This window comes from Pagrus major, chromosome 5 (genome assembly GCF_040436345.1).
Source record: "Pagrus major chromosome 5, Pma_NU_1.0".
NCBI classification, from domain to species: domain Eukaryota; kingdom Metazoa; phylum Chordata; class Actinopteri; order Spariformes; family Sparidae; genus Pagrus; species Pagrus major.
Genome location: NC_133219.1, coordinates 18,785,460 through 18,807,480, shown reverse-complemented (window position 1 = coordinate 18,807,480; position 22,021 = coordinate 18,785,460). Strand labels below are relative to the sequence as shown.

The window sequence follows — 22,021 nt, the reverse complement described above, 5'->3', positions numbered from 1 at the left end:
TGACCCAGTAATGGAGGAAACAACGCCATTAAAACCAACCAAAAGCATTACTGAGAGATTATATAATCTCTGCTGCTGTTACCTTCACTTAAAACATACTGTGCTGTTGGTAATGTATGTCAGCTGAATGGATTTATGTGCTTGATGTCTAGAAGGTGGATGGAGATGGTGAAGGCACCAGTGCCATTGGACCTGATGGAGAGGTGAGCTGCAGTGCTTATGTTTTTATGTTGTTTTTGGTCGTTTGACATTGTATACCTGATGTGTAGCTGTCTTTTAGAAAGTGGCTGTAATCAATATTTCACTTAATGAATTCTATTAAGTTACATGCTCCCGGTAGTGATCTAAGAGATGTATTAACAAATTACCTGATTACCTGAATCTGAGGCTCCCCTCAGCTTTACAGAGCTTTATAGTAAGTTTTAGCTCATCGGTCAGCTGTCTGACTACAACTTAACAGATGTGTTACGCTGTCAATGCTCACATTGTTGATTTTGGCTGAATCAGGCAGTTGTTTTCAGAGAAAAAGCTCTAAAAACCCACTGAACACTACATGCCTTGCACCAAACAGCATACAGAGTCAATAACTAGCTGATGATCATTGTGGAGTATCCAGCAGCTTAGGAGCCAGGTATTTCCCTCTAGAGTTAGTGGAGACCAAAACTGGTTAAAAGGGAGATGAACTCCTTAGATATTTGACTCATCCCCCGAACATAGAAGACATTGTGGTTTCCATACGATACGATGTGTGGCCCCCTGATCAGCACCTCGGGGTCACACATTACAAGGTCTGTCATCAAAAGGCATCCCTGAAGAATTTGTCTGGTGTTCAAACCACATTTTGTCACAAAAAAACCTCAAAACCACACATGAGTAGTACACAGGAAACGTGCAGTCCAAATTGTTCAAAATTTGCAGCGATAAAAGATAGAAAAGATAATGGATGGGAGAGTTGGTTGTGTAATTTTAAGCTCCCTGCTCTGTTGTGGTTTGGCGACAAGGTTACACATACTGAAAATCTTGTGTGTATGCCAATTTATTCTGATAGAAGCAACATCATTGTGCCCCTTCTGTACAAACAAATACATAATAAGGCTGGGTACAGAGAGCTACTAAGCGCTGCTCTGCCTCTGATCTGAGGCCTTTCGTAAGCAATCGCCCAAAATTGTGGCCAAGTGGAAAATCAGTGCTACAAATATCAGTTATTGCAGATTTGAAGGGTATTTCATATTTCAGAGTGACTAATTGATTTACAAATGGATGTCAGGCTGTGAGGTTATCCTGCTTCCTTTGAGAAAAAGTTGTAGTTATTTTGCTAGAGGCAAACAACACCCTAGGTAATAGCACAACCAAACCAAACCAAATCTCTTGTAATTAACAAAAACAGATTCCCTCAGGTTTTTAGTTGAGTTCTCCTTCCTCTGGGGTGATTGCGTAAAAAGGATTGCATAGAATAAGACAAAAAGAAACTGTAATTTGCAGAGAAAATGCAAAGCATGAAATGCATCCCTAATAGTGCTACCAAGCAAATACCATCATGGTGCTCTGGTCCTATTTGCATGTATTTAAACGAGGTAAGATGCATTCTTTTGCTTCAAAATTGGCTGCCTTCGATGCTAATGACCCTCATTGAATAAAAGTCCAACTCACACTGTTTGTCATAGCCACATGCCATGATGAGGTCTCACTGCCAAAGTCTTTTCACATTTATCATCCCTGTTATGTATGTATAATAAAATGATTGTTCCCTCTTGGGAAGTGTCCTGATTGAGGGGTGAATTTACAGAGAATGGACTGCAGCCGCATTTGAGTCTCCTGTCAGAAATAGATACACAGTTGATGGCCAATTTAGGAAAAAAAAACACTTATTCATTTCCCAACAGTTGTCTGTAGATCCAGATTTTGGATTCTTATGAGGCGGGGCATTTACAGGTTTGGGATTTATTACCCCTCCTATATTATCGAGTACTACAACAATGTTCTCAGCAAAGCTGAATCGTGTTTATCTGGTTTGAATGCAGGCAAAAATAGAGGCTGTATTTTCATCTGTATTTTCATATCAGGCGCTCTCTAACTTTCTCTGTAATCAATCATTTAAAATGTCAATATAACGAACCCCTTAGCACAGCTGCTGTCATTGACCTGTATTTTAGTTCATTCTGTCAGACATTGTAGTGATCATAAAATATTGATTCTGTCTGCAGTGCAACAGCTTGCTAATGACTGCAGGTTAAGGTCGTATTCATGAGCTGTGATTAAATTTCACTCTACTACCAATGTCTCACAAAAGAAACAAAATAATATGTAAATAAGAATAGCTATGTCGTAACTTTGGCTGCATGAAAACAACTTAGATATAATCAAAAAGAGGGCATAATTAATTCCTAGTTAAAAATACATTTTAGGTCAAATCGTTACAGGCATTTATATACATAGACCAGTGAATTTGATGCTTCATGTTTGTCCTTTTGGTTTGTTTGTCCTGCAGCCCATGGATGAGAGCAGCCAAATGAGTGAGCTGCCAGTCAAAGTGATACAGACGGAGACTGGGAAGGTTTTGCAGGGAACGGATGCTCCAAAATCCAGCCAGCTGGAGGCCTGGCTCGAGATGAACCCTGGGTGAGGAGGCACATTACTGCGTAAAACTGACTGAATCTCTCACATTCCATTACATGGATGTTATTTTTGTACTGCAAGTGGCACTTTTTTGTGCACAAGCTGAAAATGTCATATTCAAAATAAAATAAACACATCCAAAGGAAAATAGGAACTGCAACACATACTGATTTGCAGCCTTTTAATAGTGCAGACAGACCAACACTCAGTCAAAATGTACAAAGACACTAGGCAAATAAATATATAATTAACCTATAATCGTTGTACGGTTGTTATTGGATCAGTGTGGCTACAGAAGGTAGAGCTGTTGTTCACTAACTGGAAGGTTGGTGGTCTGACCTCCGGCCCCAGAAATCTACAATAGTGTGTGAATGGACGAAAGCTGACGTCAGTGTAGTTTTTTAAACTAAAATTCTTACATATGAGACTCTTTAGGTGATGCTGAACAAATTTACAAAGCAACAGACATGGTACAAAGTAAGTTTACTTTTTGGCCTCCTATTTTTACTTTTTATAAAATAAAAGTCTCCTTTCCCAAACTAAGCTATTGATTAAGCTGACATATTGTGCTCTTAAAAAGGCTTATAAGGATATAATAATGAGGCTTTGTGCTTTTAAAAAGCTGTGCAGCTTGTCAAGGTTCAGTGAGGATTCATCCAGGTGCCATCTCAAATAAAGTCAAACACCCCACATTCGAGGCTGCTGCTTCTTAATACTCTCAAAGGTGTACATTGTTTTGATTTGTGACAGGCAAACAAGAAATATAAATACTCTGCTTTCTATTTTCCTCCTCTATTAAACAGGTATGAAGTGGCCCCGCGGTCAGACAGCGAGGAGAGCGGCTCTGAGTTTGAGGAGGAGGTCAGTGACTTTCTCATTAATGAACTCCCACAGTGGTGGATTTTAGATCAGCCACCCTGTCTGCACTTCTTCAAATCATGCAAATGTTATTAAATGGGATTCAGCCAGTCAGTCAGACCAACATATACATACACACACTGAATACACACATCAAAATCCACCAGGGGGCTGTAGCTGTATGCTCTAAAATAATGCTGTTTTGGCTGCATTTGTTTTATCCCCTTCATAGCTTCTTCATTAATGTGTCTGTTATCATTATATGTATCCTCTCAGTCATGTGTTATCAATTTTGCCTTATAAGGAGGAAGACGAGGTGGCGAAGGCAGAAACAGAGGAGAAGATTATCGATCCAAATGGAAACAGAGTGAATGTGACGGCTGCCAAGCACATCATCGAGTATTGTATTACTTCTCACTATCCCAGTATCTCATGATTTTTTTGCAGGACCAATATTTTTGTTTTCAACCTGGAACTGCGCTAGTTAGAACAAAGATAAAAAAAAATCTTTTTTGCTCAGTGGTATTGTTAACAAAAGATATAAAACATTCAAAGTTAGAAACATGTTTTTCGTCTTCAAAAGATTTCAAAGAAACTTCGTCATTGTCCCAGTGGGAACCTCAAGTATGGGTAAATCAGTGAGACACTGAGAATAAAGACAAAATATGATAGAATAAACACATGAATAAGTAAAGCTCTATTATACCTTATACCGTATCTTGATGTTTCAAAAGGGGCTCCTTGTGAGGATCTCTGGCTGTACTCCAGCTGAGCGCCAGACACAACTGAGTCTTGAAACTGATCATTAAAATCAATTCTAAAGAGCATAGTTCAGTTGGTGTTAGAGGGGTCTCAGACACACTCCCTCTCACTCCCTTTTTTATATCATGCACACAGGTCAGCCAAGCAGGATGTGGATGATGAGTACAGTGTTCCCACTGGACAAACCAGCTCCGCGTCTTATTATGGAGTGGCCCACGCTGTCATTGAGAGGGTGGAGAAACAGTCGTCTCTGCTGATCAACGGCACACTCAAACATTACCAGGTAGACACATGCACACACGTATACTTACATTTGCTCTTATTTTGTAGACTTTTGTAACAGCCTTTTGCTGGTTTGATTGCTCAGTTTTGAGCAATGGGTTGTTGGTATTTCAGATTTTTAAAATTATTTTCTATCCATTATGTGTTTTAAATGAGTTATAGATTGAATGTTTAATCACTGCACAACCTTTTTTACAGAAAGTCACATTTCCATTTCACTTTTCGTTACTTATTTTTTGTTTGTTTTTCTGGCTTTGATGTTTCCAGCAACATGACTCATGATTGCAATAAAGAATTTCTTACCATTTTCTCTCATATCTCGGATGATGACTGTCCTTGAGCCAAACACAGAAGAGGGTTTTTAAAAAAGCAGCTTAAAATGACATGTGACAGTAATTTATCAAAGAAAAACAAAACAGATGACAGAAATACTGAAATGAATAATAACAATCAAGTTTTCATTCATTAAATTGTTTTTGTAGCTGGAACTACCACTGATTGCAGTTTTACTGTAATTTGGTGGGTTTTGATTATGGCTGGCAATCGATTTAAATATTTAATGGCAATCAATCACATGATTGTCCACAGTTAACACGTGATTAATCGCAAATTAATCACACATTTTTTATCTGTTCTTAATGTACCTTAAAGGGATAGTTTTCAAGTTTGCTATACTCTTCTGCAGACATAAACATGGGAGTGGACAAATATGATTGCTTTATGCAAATTTATGCGTATTATTATTGCAACAATCCAAAACAATTACAAATGCTCTCCAGAATATTCTCTGGAATAGCATGCTCAAAAAATATGCTGAAAGCGTGACATGGCAAACTCAAGCTGAACAAGCAACAACAGATGGACATATTGCAAGAATGTAACATTCCTAAGTAATACTAACATAATGTATTGTACTTTACACTTTTAAAGGTTAACTAAACAATGTTAATTGACCTGCAAGCTGTAGCCACCCATTTACATTCATCGCTGTTGAAAGTTTGTCACATGTAGAGTTGTCCAGGTGTCTCCGTTGCAAACTATCCACTGTTGTCTGCCAAGGGGGAGGAGGGCTCTTGGCATCAGCTGTGTGCTTGGCCAGTGGTATTTGAGACTGGACGTACTCCGGTGGTAACTCTGTTCAAATCGACAGTAAATGCAAATAACTTTGTTGAGAGAACCATCTGGCAGGGCTTTGAAGCTGAACTTGCCATTCAAAAGACCCTTTTCTTTATCCATTTCTGCTCAAGGAGGTTTGTTTCTGCTTGCCATCCACAACGTTACTGCTGCATCGCTTCTTGATTTCCCAAACTATGGGGTGGGCCGAGGGTCATAACGTGCGTGCGTCAATCGCACGTCAAAAAACACGTTGTGTTTTGTGATGCTGTGTGTATGGAAAAGCTGTTTTGTATTTTGCTGGTTGTTTACAGTAATAACTAATAACCTCCTTAGTGTTACTCTTCTAATCTTTTACACACACTTGAAGCTGAGCTGTGGAAACAGAAACAGGAACCATCTCTGTCCCTTTCAGCTCTCATCATGCATCACACAGTGTCCCTAAATACTCCTGTGTGGTGGGAAAGAGCTTCTGTCATGTGGGTTTGCTAATGGGTAGATGGTGTGACCAAACATGTCTGCTGCTCTGCAACTGAATGCTAAATTATCTTAATTTAAAGACAACTGTCTGCTTATAATGATGCTACTACATTGTTTTCGTGTTTGACACTACAATCTCTTCTTGTGTGTAATAAGTTGAGATGGCATTAAAAGAAAGTATATTAAAAGAGATAGGGCACTGGCAATTGGATTTTTCTTTCTTGCAATCAGGTGGCAGTCCTAGTGCTGATTTATGGTGTGCCAGCCTTTAAATGAGATATGGTGGAAGCTCCCTGGGGAAATTGGAGAGATTTCAGCTACACAATAATTGGATCAAATGTCTGCTGTGCCAACAGAAACTGTGTAACAAACCAGAATAGTAAACAAGAATTCACAGAAGCTAAACATTAATATAGGACAATTTTCAGTTTATCATTTCCTATTAATTTTACCCTCTGCCAGCCTTTTTTCTGTGGTATTAGCTGAGCTGTCAGGCATTTCTTTAACTACCATGCAGTTGGTAATTGGTTGTCGGCACCTTTTTCTGCTGCCTGTCCCATCGTGCCCTTTCCTATCTCTCTGTACTGTGTGTACTGGTTTGTACCATTGAAGTCCAGGTTTTGATTTTTTTCTAGTAGAGCTGAAACGAGTAGTGGAGTAATCAAGTGGCAGATCGTCAGAAAATTATTTGGCAGCTATTTTTATAAACGAATACTCATAATGTCATTTTTCAAACGGAACAGGCTTCATAGTCGTTGGACAGACAATATAAGCTCACTGAAAACGTCGCCTTTGGCTTTGTGAACAGGCATTATTTTTATTGTTTTCTGATGAGAAACCAGACAATTACTCAAGAAAATAATCGTCACATAAATATATCATTTTAAATAATAGTCTGTTGCCTAATTTTGAGGAAATTTTTCCTTTTAGATTGTCACAGCTAAAAGTGACAGGAGATTTAACAAGAAATAGTAGGACATGACATGCCAAATGTACTGTATGTTTTGATGCCCTAAAATACAAACAGCCATCTGTGCGATCAGCAACAGCAATTCAATTTAACAAGGTAAAATTTAGTCTCTTTGATTTATCCTTGATAACTTCCTTGAACTACTCATGCTGTTCTGTGTTTATCTTTTATATACAGGAGTAGAAATAATACACACAAATGTGGAGATGCAAGCAACGTCAATACTATTTTCTCTGCAAGCATATTTTTAGGCATGCCTTTATTTCTCTGTCTTATCCAGATCCAGGGGCTGGAGTGGATGGTGTCCCTGTACAACAACAATCTAAACGGCATCCTGGCTGATGAAATGGGTCTCGGCAAAACCATCCAGACCATCGCTCTTATCACCTACCTGATGGATCACAAGAGGATCAACGGCCCCTTTCTCATCATTGTTCCTCTCTCGTCAGTACTCCTCATCTCCCATCCATCATTGCTCTTATTGTGCAGTGTTATGACATCCTAAAATATTTTTAGCGAAGGATCGATGAACGCAGTGTTAAAAAAAAATTACTTTTGGGAACAATTTGATTAAAATACACAGACCTTATCAGTCTAAATCACAAGATAGGGCACAGATAGTCCACAGGGGTGTCAGGAGTCGGTTCCCTTATTGAGACACTTATGCATCTATTTGCTCAAATGAAATCCAAGTGTCAAGTGTGCACATTGATCTGCCTACAGGGAGTGGTGAGTCAAAGTTAACAGCAAACAGTGTCTATAAAACAGCAGTGAGTTACTTCTCTGCTCCAGCGATGCTGGACTCACTAGTGCTATATTTTATCATCCAATTTGTATAGTGTGGAAACTCAATTACTACCTTAGAAGACATGAGAGTGCTGTGTATATATATATGTCAGCATAGAAATGATGGGCACTGAAGTTCAAATAGTTATCAGGTATTACAGTATTGGCCTGAGTATAGGGCAACAATGAAATTTGTTAAAATTAGAAAAAATAAGGATGCATTAATTGTTCGAACCCATCAATGACCTGTGTGGGGTCAAAATTCATTGTTCAAAATTGTCTTAACAGCACTCCTTTTATGTCATTATTTTCCATCATCTGTTGGTATTTATAAAGGCATGAGATGCAAATATGGGAATTTCTTCCATCACGTATTTGTCCCTGCAAAATGTGTGATTTCCCTTGCTGTTTTTGCTGCCTTAATTAACCCCTTCAAATAATTCAAACACAAACCACTCCAGCCTTCATTTAAATCAGCAGAAGGAGTTCTTTTCAGCTTCCTAAAATGTAGCAGGTGAAAGCAGCCTCAGTGCTCACAGATTTACATTTCTGGAAAAAACAATGTTATTGCCAGTTATACATTTTACCTGATTAGTTTATGTGTGATTATTCATAACTGCAGGTGTTAAAAGATGAAAATGAACAATGGGTTTGGTTTTTGCAATACCTGTTTATTCATTATTACCAAGAGGTGCACTACTTTTTGTTGTCAAACAGAGCACATCAGAGGCTGTGTTAAATTTTCTTTTTAATATGCACAGCGAGCTAATGTGGAGGCTAGCCTTAAACTTGCCCTCTTTCCCTCTTTGAAGTTTAACTATTAAAGTTAATGGGCAGAGAGCTTGATCTTCCTGGGGGACCTAGTTTTGAACAAAACCCTTCTTAAAAAAAAACAAGAAAAAAAACAACTAATTTTTGAGCTAGAATATATTTGACCCTTTGGAAATGTGTTGTGCATAATCACTGCAAGGGATTTTTTTTCCTCTTCTGATGTGTTTTCCAACAAATTATGTCTGAATTTTGAGGATAGACATTTCAATGAGCACTTGGCCTTGAGTTGCTCTTGCCTCTCCTATTCATGTCTTAGCCAAGCGTAGCTAAGAATTTGTCTTTGATTGCTCTGAATTGAGACCACGTTCTTACATGCAACCTCCAACAGTTGTGGAGATTTTCATTGATTTCCTTTTTCCAGTACTTTGTCTAACTGGGTCTATGAACTTGACAAGTGGGCACCATCTGTGGTCAAAATTGCTTACAAGGTAAGAAAAATCTTTTTTATGTCATTTTTACCTTTATTTCCACCTTTTTAAATAGCCATTCTGATTGCTCTTTGATGACTTGTGACTGACAGTTGTCTTTTCTTTGTGTCTGTTCCATGGAAGGGCACCCCTGCTTTGCGCCGTGGGCTTGTGCCTCAACTCCGCAGCGGGAAGTTCAATGTCTTGCTGACCACCTATGAATACATTATCAAGGACAAGCAAATACTGGCCAAGGTGAAAGAGATCAAAGCTTTGTCCTTTCTGTATAACGTACATGCTCTTTTCGGCTCTATTACCAATCAGTACACTTCATACATTTTACAAAGTTTTCAATACAACTTTCCTAATCAGTGGTTACATGACTGATGCCTGAGGTTTCTCCATGTAAGTGCCAGAGTTTGAAAGTTACTTTTCATGACCCACAATCTAGCTGAAATTCTCTGCACTTGCTGCTGAATGCCACGAGGTAGTGATAACAGACTCCAGGTAAAGGCAGATAACAGACTCCAGGTGAAGGCAGATATAACAGATTCTAGGTAAAGGAAAATTCAAAAAGTTCTAACAGGCATTCAGTATGTCCATATTGAGTTTATTTGTTTTGGTTTTTGGCTTAAATTTCAGGAGGGGCTTCTTCAATTGCCTTTGCTTGAGACAGTGAGCAGGGAGTCCGGGGCCCAACAGGGAACATACAGTGCCATACAGCAGTGCAATACATTATAATCAGAGCGAAATAGTTCTGTAGACAAGTAGTAGGACAATTTGACTCACAGAGGCAAACTTGACACCAGTGCTGAATTTTAAAACAAATGTGATGGGAGCTCCCTTCTTGGTTCCAGTTTAAAATATGGCACCAGCACTCTGTATGAGATGTAATTGATTTATCGACTTTTCATGGAGGCCTGAGAACAGTGCACCGCAGTAGTCAATCCTACTTGTAATAAATTAATGCAGGAGGTTTAAATGTGCTCATGGTGCGTAGAAAAATCTAGAGCCTAAAATTTTGTCCTTAGATGGTTTTTGGATCATCCACACATCAGTGTCATATTTAATGTATGATAAGTTAGGTAAAGAGTTTTAGTTGGTGTTCAACAAAATGTTGAGAGTTCTGCGGCCCCCTCAATGAATTCTAATGAAGACATTGTGCTTAGGTCCGACTCAGCAAATGTTTTGGCTAATTAAATGATCATTTATCCATGTCATTAAGTTTCAAGGCTGTTATTGTATATTTGTATACACAGTCACTCCTGTCCACAGTTTTACTACTTTTCACTTTTGCAAACAATATAGGAAATCATTTATCCTTGACTTAGAGTGTTTGTGCGAAGGTGCTGCATACTAAGTGACTTACTACTGTAAATAATCTGGAATATGTAATAAAAAGAGATCATTCAATATGTACAATTGTACAATTCGAGTTGACTTTTACCTCTTGCATGCACGTTCAGCAGTTATCAGCGTCCTCCACACAAGTGGGAGCTGTTCATTCATCGTCACTTCAGGTTTTTGCTGAAATACAATCTAATGCATGTAATCCTTTTGTTTGCAAAGCAGCATTAGAAGCAGCTTCAGTCCACACACCAATGTGTCCTCAAGATGCTTTCGGGCACAGCATACATAAATGAAATAGACTTGATTATTAAAAAGTACTCTTCGGGTTGTATCGACGTGCATACAACACAAGTGAAAAGTGAGCTGTTACACAGCCTGTATTGTTAAAAAGGAAAGTGTCTATTCTCACAGATGCCTACATAACGTGGGAGAAATTCCTCCTGTATACACAACTGTGTAAGTGACTTTGATGTTGTTGCCTGATGTGTTGGTTTGGTTCTCAGATACAGAATTTTACCCACTACAGTTTGTCCAGAAATAGGAGCATTAAGTATTTTCTGTAGCTGTTATACCATTGGAAAGAGATGCAACCAAAGGTTTGCATCATGATTGAACGGTTGAAGGGAATCTGTTGCATAAGCATTGACCAGAATCCCCTTAAAACGGTCCAGCACCCTGCTCAGTCCATGGCTTGAAGTTTTAAGGCGAGGATGGTGGCAAGGAAACAAAATAATTAACAAAGCAAAAAGTGTGCTTTTTTAGTAAAGAAGCAGTGCATGTTGATTTGTCCACATCGCTTTAAACTGTGTGCACAGTTATTAAGCTTTTGAAATAAGAAACTTCTTTTTTATGCAGTTGAGTTGTGTGTGTCAGAGCAATAAATCAAAATGTTTTTCTCTGCAAATACTCCCGAGACTCCCAAAACTATTTCAGAGCGAATTTGAAAATGGTTTCTCTGTGTTTTCCACTATTCCTAACACAGATTCGTTGGAAGTACATGATAGTGGATGAGGGTCACCGCATGAAGAACCATCACTGTAAGCTGACCCAGGTGTTGAACACCCACTATGTGGCTCCCCGCCGCCTCCTCCTTACTGGTACACCACTGCAGAATAAGCTGCCTGAGCTGTGGGCCCTGCTCAACTTCCTCCTGCCCACCATCTTTAAGAGCTGCAGCACCTTCGAGCAGTGGTTCAACGCCCCTTTCGCCATGACAGGAGAGAGGGTAATTACTGGGAGAAATAGCCTGGATTCTGCAGCCTGTGCTTCGTTTGGTGAAATGTTAACATGACTCCTGTCCACCTAAAACCTGTAGTTTTGCGATATGAAACTTTCCTACCTAACTCTATTTTCTGTAAACGAAAGAGAATTTTGTATCCAACCTCTCAAAACATTCAACCTGCAGGTTTAGCTGAGTTATGTTTCAGAGCGGGCTCAAACTTGCAGGTTGCTCTGCAAGGAAAATACAAAGTAAAAGGCAAGTGAAACAAAGACTTTGAGCTTTGCAGGGCAGAGCTGAGCTCACAGCTTATCTCCATTGTTGTTTCAAAGGCTTTCATTTTGGATTCATATTAAAGGCACTCTGCAGATTTTCCTTGTAAACATACACCAGCTTTGTTTATATTTACTGTTACTCATCAAAACACATTGTGTGCGTCCTTCAGGTCTTAAATTTAAATTAAAGCAGATAAACAAGGGTATTGTTTGTTGCTGCTCATTGGTCAGTGCAATATTTATCAATCAAGAGAATATGTCCTTACTAACATATTTAATGCATTTCTTCCTAATGAAACATTTGCAAATCTGACTTTTAAAAAAAAATTATATTTGGAATTGTGTAATGTTAAATCAGTATTAACTTGCTGTCTTCCCTTGGTGAATGGCTTCCCTTGATCCACTGTTGATCAGTGGAATAGTGTGAAATAGGCATCAGGACTGTATATTGTGCTGCCTCCACTGTCTGTTCATTCTGTGGGTGTGCGCTATACACACGATAGGGACCCACTTGTAAAAAATCACTGCCACTGTCAAAAACTCCCCTTCTTTAATGTGACAACTAGACTCACCACTGGCCACAACAAATGGTAAATGTTTAATGAAATAAAAACACAACACGAAGCACCTTGCCTAATACAAATCCATCCTCAGTAAGCAGCAGGATTCAGGCCCAGTCCCACAGTATTGTTATTTTCGTTACAGGTTATACTGCAGAGTATGAGGACACATCAGCAGGTCACAGTCTTGTCACTGTGATACTTAATCATTCTGCAGTTATTGCATGTATTAACACAACATTCAGTGAAATGTATTATCACATTTTACTCTCTGACTTGTTTAGGTCGATCTGAATGAGGAGGAGACCATCCTGATAATTCGACGTTTGCATAAGGTGCTCCGCCCCTTCCTCCTACGCAGACTGAAGAAAGAGGTGGAGTCTCAGCTGCCAGAGAAGGTGAGATTGAGACAAAATGTTACTTCTTTGATTTGATGAAGTATAATTATTTTTACTGCATGGTTTGCAATGCAGAAACCTCGTACTGTTGTTTCACAAACTGATTTTATTAAATTTGTGTAGGCATGAGGGTAAGGGTAATAAACCACGCCATTGCCACCACAGTGGTGTGGCTTATAACTTCCACAATGTGTTTTCACAACAGCATGTGTCCAGGAGTCATGTTCATCCCTTCCTTATAAGAATCAAGTGTCCTCTGTGGCAACTGCAGCTGAAACCAACTTTACTTCTGGCCTTATTTGTAGGGAACACAATGAAATGAGTCATCCAGTGAGTGTGATAAAGAGCTGGACATCATCCTAATTGAAAAGATGAGAACACAGTGGCCGTCCAGGGCCCTGTTTCCCAGAAGTATCTCAAGGCTATGATGTTCCTAAACTCCATCATAAATCTTCTTAAGCTTAAGATGTGTTTCCCAAAAGCACTGAAGACGCTCTTAGAAATAATCTTAGATTAACGAGTTACTCCTACTCACTTGTAGAATGCTAAGTGCATCTTGAGAAGTTTTTATTTCTCAGTCTATACTTTGATCATTATTACTGATGTTTTTTTTTTGTGACATAATGTTGACAGAAAATAAATTAAACTAATGCACACACAATTTAAATCAATGATTGATCTACCAGTTACTGTTGACATCTTTCTCCTCTCCCTCTTCTTCCCTAATATATTTTAAGTTTTAACCTGAGCTTAAGAGTAACGACTGCTCGTTAAATCAATCAAAGTGTACTTTAATAAAGTGACTCACACCCAGAAACATGAATTATAAAGGGCTGTAGACTGTTTACTGCACATTAATATTCATTGTTGTACTGAACAGTTCCAAGAATAAAATGTGATGAAAGTGTATTCAGCTTTATCTTCAGTGCCAAAGACAGCCAACATTAATAAGCTTATAACTATCTTAAGTGCTGCTTTAGGGAACTCTTTAAAACTCTAAACGCCTTTGCATAGAACACTTCACTTTTAAGATCGATCGATATAGAGCTGCAAGGCCCAAGAGAAGAATAGAAAACATGCTTTTAAGAACCCCCCTTTTGTTCTTTGTATATTATGGAGATGTACGTAAGGTGCCTTTCTTTCGCTCTTCCTCCCTTCTCTGTTTTTGTATTTTCTCTCTCAGGACTGTCATTTCTTTTCTCTTGCTGTCAAGTATGAGGGCTGTCAGCGCAAACAGCCTTGACACCAAAAAGACACAACTGTTTCACTGATGCATTGTCTTTACTGTCATTCATCCAGGTGGAGTATGTCATTAAATGTGACATGTCTGCTATACAGAAGGTTCTGTACCGCCACATGCAGAAAGGCATCCTCCTCACTGACGGCTCAGAGAAAGACAAGAAGGTAAATTAACCCAGACCCCTGTGGCTTCACTCAACCTGTCTGCTTTGTTTTATCAGTGTGTGTCATGCCAACAAACTGAGCTGTTTAGCTCTGAGCACAGTGATATTTACTGCTTCCTGCTGTTTGACATCAGATGGTCGATGACTTTTCTTGTATAATTGGAGTTAATGTTGTTCATTTCACAGCAAGCATTTTCTTAAAAGCAATAGCACAGCACAAGATATTGTTTGCTAAAGATAGAGACTATATTGAAAATGGTGCTGGTATTCAGCTTGTGAGGCTACGTCTTTGCTTCTAGCTTCAATGCAGTTTTGAGGCTAGGCGACTGATATCCAAACCACCTGGGGACTCAAAATCTGTCAAGTTTATACCTGCATTACCTGACATGACTTTGAAATGTACCAGGGGTTCTTTGAGGTTTTCAGTGCAGTTATGCAGTTATGTTTTTTATATGAACAATGAATCAGTTTATATGACAACATTGTGAGAATGTCAAAGTGGTCGCTTGTAGTTGTATATCTACAGAGAATTATAACCTTAATCTGATTTACAGATCTTTAAGAGAGTTTCAGCTCATTGTGGAGCTATCCAGGTTTAAAACTCAAATTAAGAAAAGCTTCATTGCATTGATGTTTTAATTTTCTGCAGGGCAAAGGAGGAGCAAAGGCCCTGATGAACACCATCATGCAGCTGAAGAAGATCTGCAACCACCCGTACATGTTCCAGCACATTGAGGTGAGTCCTCCTCACCCAGAATCACTGCTCCTGACAGTCTCGTCAAGCAAAGAACTGTAGTTGTCTGCATGGTTATGACTTTTAAACAAGAAAACTTTAGTGAACAGAAGAAGTAGTAATTTAAGCAAGTAATTTGAGAAGTAGATTGCTCAGACTCATTTTGACGCCTTTCCCCAGGACTGCCTTATTTAAGCCAGTAATTGTTCTCTGTTTTAGGAATCTTTTGCTGAGCACTTGGGCTATCCAAACGGCATCATCAGTGGGTAAGGTGGTCTCAAAAAGGCTCTGTGTCCTGAACAGTTACACACATCATTAATCGTTTTCTTATCCACAAAAGCTAAAAATCATTGGAAGTGACAAAATCCAGATTTTTTTACCTTCCGATTGTAGAATAAAGGAGAGTCAACTGATATAAACAGGACAAGTCATGACTTTCATTCATGTTTTCAGTTTTCTAAATTATTGTGTTAGGATGAGCTTGTTTGATCTTAACATAAATTCATGTGATTTTTCGTAACAAAATGCACATAGTCAAAAAATACATTGACATCCAGATTATGTTTATTAACAATATTGTGTGTAGCGTCATTGTTCAGTGTTTGTCAGTTTCTCTTGTTTCTCTTGAATTTGTGTAAAGCTCATTGAAACAGTACAATAATTTACATCTAATGCAAGAAGACATCGTGTCAGTGTGTCAGATCATCTCTGCAGTAGTTGGCAGAGGTACTTGGCAGCAAATAGCAGTTATTCATAGCAACAATTCAACTCAAACCATGTTACAGTCCAGTCACACATTATATTTCCATTGTGACTGGACATGAACCACTAGGCTTCTATCCCTTGGGTTTACCTGCCACATAAAATCACAAAACAGCAGTGTTGTGTTTAAAAATACTATAAAACAACCAGATGTAAAGACAGGAACATCTGAGCTCAACAGCACAGCACAGAATCGTTCCAAAGAGCGTGCCATTTAGCCCTATGTTGATTATATCAATAAAATGCGAGATATTGTTACACTTCTACCTTAAACCATTTTCAGGTGAGTGAGAGTACATTTGTTGGAAGGGTTTTGCACTTGGTGCTCTCCATGCAATTGTGCTTCAATCATAAGAGTGAGGTGGACAACAAAAAGTCGTTCTGTGACACCCTGCCCGCTAAGGAAAACTACATTGCTCCTGCCAGCGCTGCTAGTTGTGTTTGCAGGGATATACTGGGGGGGCAGATTATATTTTTCCCAGGATGGGGGGGTCGTGCTTTTTCATTCTCAATGATAAAATTACTTAATTGTATGATGATGAATATGATTATATTTTTTAAATGATTTTATAATTAATAATTATGAATAATAGTTAATATCTCTGAGGGATTCTGTCGATTGTCGTTGATTGACAGCTGTCGCGTGTCACGGTGCCCCTCTCTCCTCTGCATATAGGGGAAACACTGTGAAATGCTTTACCAGTGAAACCATTTCAAAGGGATGGAGGATTTGAGTATTAAAAACATAACATGCTGGCAATGTGACACAGGGCCTAATAAGGACTAATTAAAAATAATGAGGCAAGCCCTCAGAATCTCTGAACCAACTGTTGGTTCTTGAATTTCATTGTGGGTAACATAGGTGTGCTAGGTTTTGACAAGGAAGAAGAATGCATGGAGGGAAAAAGACGATAGCTCTGGTACTGCTCTATCAATAGTGACTTTTTTCTTTTTCTTAAACTAATGCCTCACATAGCTGCTAACAGGGCTGTAGACTTTTTGTCTTGTAACAGAAACATTACAAAGAGATTCCATCTCTTTCCATAACTGAATAAACAAGCTGTTCTCAGAGGAAAATAAGGTCCCCAGAAAACTGTTTGAAGCTAGAGAGGTGGCAGGGTCCACCAAATATAAACAAAGTAAAACAGTATGAAATTGTGTTGTTTTAAGGTTTATTCAGTCGTGAAAACGAAAAGAGAGTTTGTTTATTTAGTTTGTTTAGACATCAAAAGAAGATCAGGTCACTGAAGATCTTTCTCTTCTGGATTCATTTTCTTCCCCAAAACTAAATAGTGCATCTTTATCAATCATTATATGGGTATTCTTGACTTATGTTACATGTTTGCCTGATTACTTCCAACCAGGCATGATCTGTATCGAGCTTCTGGGAAGTTTGAACTCTTAGATCGCATCCTGCCGAAGCTACACGCCACCAACCACAGAGTCCTGCTCTTCTGCCAAATGACCACACTCATGACAATCATGGAGGACTACTTCAGCTACCGCAACTTTCTCTATCTACGTCTCGACGGTAAGCTCACACCTTTACTACTCTAATTATATGAGATGTTTTGAGCCAATCCTAAAGACTGGAATTGCAGCAGATCCAGAAAAGCTGATGTTAATGTTAATTGTGTGAATGACTTCGTAACAAGTTTAATTTTAACGTGGCTGTTGTCTGGTTAAAGTGTTTACTTAAAGCCAGTGTTTGTTCCCAGCCAAAGATAGTGTGGTGGTGTAGACTGAGTGTTTCTGTAGTTCCCACAGCTCCTACTGAGAACTTCCCTCAGCAGGTCGCGTCATGTCAATTTCAGGAGTTGAATTTTCCCAGTTAAACTTTAATTCATATCATTCCAATAATTTAAGATGATCAACTTAATGGTTTTCACATCCACTTTTCAAGTGTCTCTTGAAAAATAAGGTGTGTCAGACTTAGTTATTAGTTATTTGAATGTGTCACGTAGATAATTAATCAACATTTAGGTAAATATAAGTATCGGCAAATGAGTGAAACGACAGATACTCAGTGTAAAAGGACTGCGATTGGGATCTGGTTGCACATCAGGACACCTTTCAGTATATTATTGCTTACATGTCAGAGGAAGTAGGTGGAATCTGTCCATACAGACTTTTCACTCCTCCTGCAGTTTCTGTGTTGTGTGTATAAAGTATAGTAACCACCATATGTCAACACACAAAGCCTTGTGTGTACTAAGCAGAAGAGAAATACTATATAAAAAGTTAAAACATTTTTCTAATTAGTCCTTGCAACACAACACATGATCATAATCTGAGATTAAGTCAGATTTCTTGTAATCCCTTTATCCCTTTGTGTGTCTGCTTTATTAAAAAGATCAATTTCTCATTTCTTATTTAAGTTGACTCAAACTTGACATACTGAACGAATAATAACGTGTCACACTGAGGTGTCTGAGAATTCCCATCACATACACTCAGCGTGATGCATCTCAAACAAAGGGCAATCCTATTACTGCCACTAGGACGGGCAGCAAAGACCCGAGTTCACTGAGGAGATGTTATCGATTTTCGGTGTTATTTTCAAGCTCTTTTTGGGGAGAATAAAATGTGCATTGTGATCCCGCATGTGTCTCTCACTCCATTTTTCATCGACTGCAGTGCATGAGAGAATAATGAGGCAGATGTGTTTCCCCCAGCAGTGAAAACAGCAGCGCATAGAAAATGTGACAAAATAAAAGAGCAACGTGTGGCTCACAGAAACTTGCAGTAACTTTTGCTTTTTAGTGTGTTTTTTGGGTAGTTATTCAGGATTTGACAAAAGCTTAGAAAAGCTCAGGTGAAAGGCACAACAACAGACGTTTTTACTAATTTTACTTTAGTGAAAGTTACAATCAATTCTTTCATATAATTAGTATTTTCTACAACTAAAAAAATTAATTTTTGAAAGGAATCCGTAAATCATTTTAATGGTCAGCTTTTATCCACACAGCACTTTCTAAAACATACTGAATTAGCAGACTTGTGAAACCTCCATAGTAAGCACAATATATTTAGACATAAATAACTAGTCGTTAATGTTATTTTCTCACATTTTGAACCCAGCTTAATTAGAGTCACTTCATGCCACTTTCAGAAACCTCTGAAACAATTAAATTGGTCAGAGATGAAGCACAGTGTATAGGTGACATTTTTACTTTCCTGCCAACAAAAAGTTTTGGATCAGAAGAACAAGAAGTTCAAGCAGACTTTATCAAAGTTAACTTGACAGATATTTCATAATGATCATGTTTGGTGTTTCAGGAACCACCAAGTCTGAGGATCGAGCGACACTGCTGAAGAAATTTAACGAGGAAGGATCTCAGTTCTTCATCTTCCTGCTCAGTACCAGAGCCGGCGGCCTCGGCCTCAACCTGCAGGCTGCCGACACTGTCGTCATCTTTGACAGTGACTGGAACCCACACCAGGTAAGTCCACCAGAGGATTTACAACTTGTATTGACAGTACTTGTTCTGATTATAGGAAGTTTTCAGTATGTTAGTTTAGATTTTGGATATCATTATATCCTGATATGTCACAAGTGTCTTTTCCTGGTTTTAATGGCTGCATTACAGTAAAGGGACGCCATTTTCTAAATTTACCAGACTGATCTACTTGTTATACTTGCCTTTACCAACTTAGGCATTATATTCACATTACTGATGATTATTTAAAAGTTGGGTTGTGTTAATATTTAGTGAAAGTACCAATATTCATCCCCACAATATTTGCGCAATATTGGTATCGCATTATTTGGTCATAAATATCGATATCTAATTTTGACAGCCAGTCCTAGCTCTTAGAAATTATCTTTAGGAGATATCAAAAATACTAAGATATATATTATGTGTGCAATATAGCCTAAAGATATTGTAATATTATTTCATGGTCAAATCGCCCAGCCCCATTTTATTTATAGTGTAGTTATTGGTACCTGTTTGTATGTTATAATTTACGTTGTTTACACAGATAATCTGGTCAATGCAGTTTTTTTCTCTTTTCTCAAGCTGTGTGAATAGTTCCAACAAGATTCAGGAGTAGTTCAGGAGCATAAAACGCTTTGGTTTTATGTTCCATTACTATTCAGATGTGTCAAAACAGCCAATCATCATATATTAATTAGAAGCACTAAATGTAAATCACATGAATTGTGACTGGGCTCATTTACATCTTTAGTCTTTGTAATGAACCCAGTAAATAGACATATTGCGGTGGTGCACCACTTTTGGCTCCCGATATTAATTTGCCGCAGGCTTAATGTAGTGAATCTTATTAAATTCAAATCAATTTTTTTTGTATAGCCCAAAGTCACAATCACATTGCCTCAGTGGGCTTTACAGTCTGTACAGCGAGCAACATCCTCTGTTCCTAGACCCTTGATTCAAGTGAGGAAAAACTTGCCATATTGAGAAAGAAAAAAACCTTTCAACAGGGAAAATAAAAGATGGAAGAAACCTCAGGAGAAGCCACAGAGAATTCATTAGCTCTTTGAAAGTTAGGTAGTTGAGTGTCTCTCATCTCATCTCATTATCTGCCGCTTTTTCCGTGAGGGTCGCGGGGATGTTACCCCCCTCTTATCCCCCCTTTCAGGGGGTTGCGGGGGTTACTGGAGCCAATCCCAGTTACTCTATGGGCGAAGGCCAGGGTACACCCCTGGATGAGTCGCCAGCTCATCGCAGGGCTGAGGCAGAGGCTGCCACTTAAGGTGCCATCTGCACATCAGGAGCAATTTTGGGGTTCAGTATCTTGCTCAAGGATACTTCGACATGTAGCTCAGTTCCGCCCAGGGGAGCCGGGATTCGAACCAGTGACTTTCTGATCGCTAGTTACCTGCTCTACCCACTGAGCTACAGCCGCCCCGTAGTTGAGTGTCTGTGGACAAAAATCACTTTTAGTTATTGTGATGTGTTCAGCACATCATCTCTAGTCAACATTTATCAATGGCTGTTAAGCCAATTGAACAATTTGTATTGGCAGAGATTGTGGCTTCTAGTGAAATCAATTTTTTTGTTTGTCTTTTCTTGATGTTTTTAGGACCAGAAACACAAACTACAGACTTAGAATTTCGTCTTATACGGGTGCAGAGCGTTCCTGCATGTGTTAAGTACGGTGGCCCTGAAGTGCAAATCACAACGGCAAATCAAAAAACACAACAGCAAATCAGAAAACACAACGGCAAATCAGAAAACACAACAACAAATCAGAAAACACAACGGCAAATCAGAAAACACAACAACAAATCAGAAAACACAACGGCAAATCAGAAAACACAACAACAAATCAGAAAACAAAACGGCAAATCAGAAAACACAACAGCAAATCAGAAAACACAACAGCAAATCAGAAAACACAACAACGAAACAGAAAACACAACAACAAATCAGAAAACACAACGGCAAATCAGAAAACACAACAACATTAACCAAACCGGAAAAGGTAGGTACCCTTGGGCGACATGAATCGTCGCTGATTGGACTGGTCCGTCCTTTGAACCGGAAGGACATGGTTTACATGTTTTCAAAACAAGAGCGCTGCCAGTGACGACGTACACACTGCTATTAAAGAATATTTTGATGACGAGACCAAATCACCGCGACGATCAGCCCTCCTGACCGAGACTCAGTGAACTTTCCCCCCAGAAAACAGCCTCTTTCCCCCCGAGTGAAATAGTCAGACGTCCTGTTGACTGATGGTGATTATGTAATTATGTAATTTAGAGAAAAACGTAACTTTGTCACTTTCCAGGATGTTTGGTGGGTCGGGATCTCAATCACAACACATTATAACGGCATCCATATGATTATAATCAGTCAGCGGGTACATGTTTAGATTAACAGGAGGACACCAGGAAACACCTTGAAAAAAACACATACGTCATCGTCATGGCGTGTACCGTCACACCTCCTTTGGAGCCGCAGCGCCAGCTTTCTGTGTGAATTATACTCCGGTTCGTCTTTTACGCCGGAGCTGCTTGGTTCTGTGTGAACAACCAACGGCGGAGAATTGGCGAACCACTGCTGCGGCGATAATCCGGCGTCTCTGTGTGATTTCAGAGCTTCCCCGCTGGACACCCATTTCTCGCAACTTTTCTGAGATCTCATGATACGTCACTCCATTCATAAACATGTCATTAATTAGAGACATGTATGGCTCGAGTGAGGCCATTAGAACGTGGGACTCCAGTGGTCTACTGGGACTGGA

The 22,021-nt window shown here is 39.0% G+C and overlaps 1 protein-coding gene across 2 annotated transcripts in view; it reads left to right on the top strand.

Annotated features, from left to right (window-relative positions):
* Nucleotides 1-22,021, top strand: part of smarca2 (SWI/SNF related BAF chromatin remodeling complex subunit ATPase 2) — a 52,523-nt gene that overhangs the window by 13,576 nt on the left and 16,926 nt on the right. For both annotated transcript variants that reach the window (XM_073465338.1, XM_073465339.1), the window contains exons 11-25: nt 153-203; nt 2,489-2,619; nt 3,420-3,477; nt 3,779-3,873; nt 4,372-4,519; nt 7,362-7,525; nt 9,060-9,126; nt 9,250-9,360; nt 11,438-11,680; nt 12,794-12,907; nt 14,207-14,311; nt 14,960-15,046; nt 15,263-15,309; nt 17,170-17,336; nt 19,085-19,248. In XM_073465338.1, the coding sequence (XP_073321439.1) occupies nt 153-203; nt 2,489-2,619; nt 3,420-3,477; nt 3,779-3,873; nt 4,372-4,519; nt 7,362-7,525; nt 9,060-9,126; nt 9,250-9,360; nt 11,438-11,680; nt 12,794-12,907; nt 14,207-14,311; nt 14,960-15,046; nt 15,263-15,309; nt 17,170-17,336; nt 19,085-19,248 (1,752 nt within the window). The remainder of the gene's footprint in view (nt 1-152; nt 204-2,488; nt 2,620-3,419; nt 3,478-3,778; nt 3,874-4,371; nt 4,520-7,361; nt 7,526-9,059; nt 9,127-9,249; nt 9,361-11,437; nt 11,681-12,793; nt 12,908-14,206; nt 14,312-14,959; nt 15,047-15,262; nt 15,310-17,169; nt 17,337-19,084; nt 19,249-22,021) is intronic.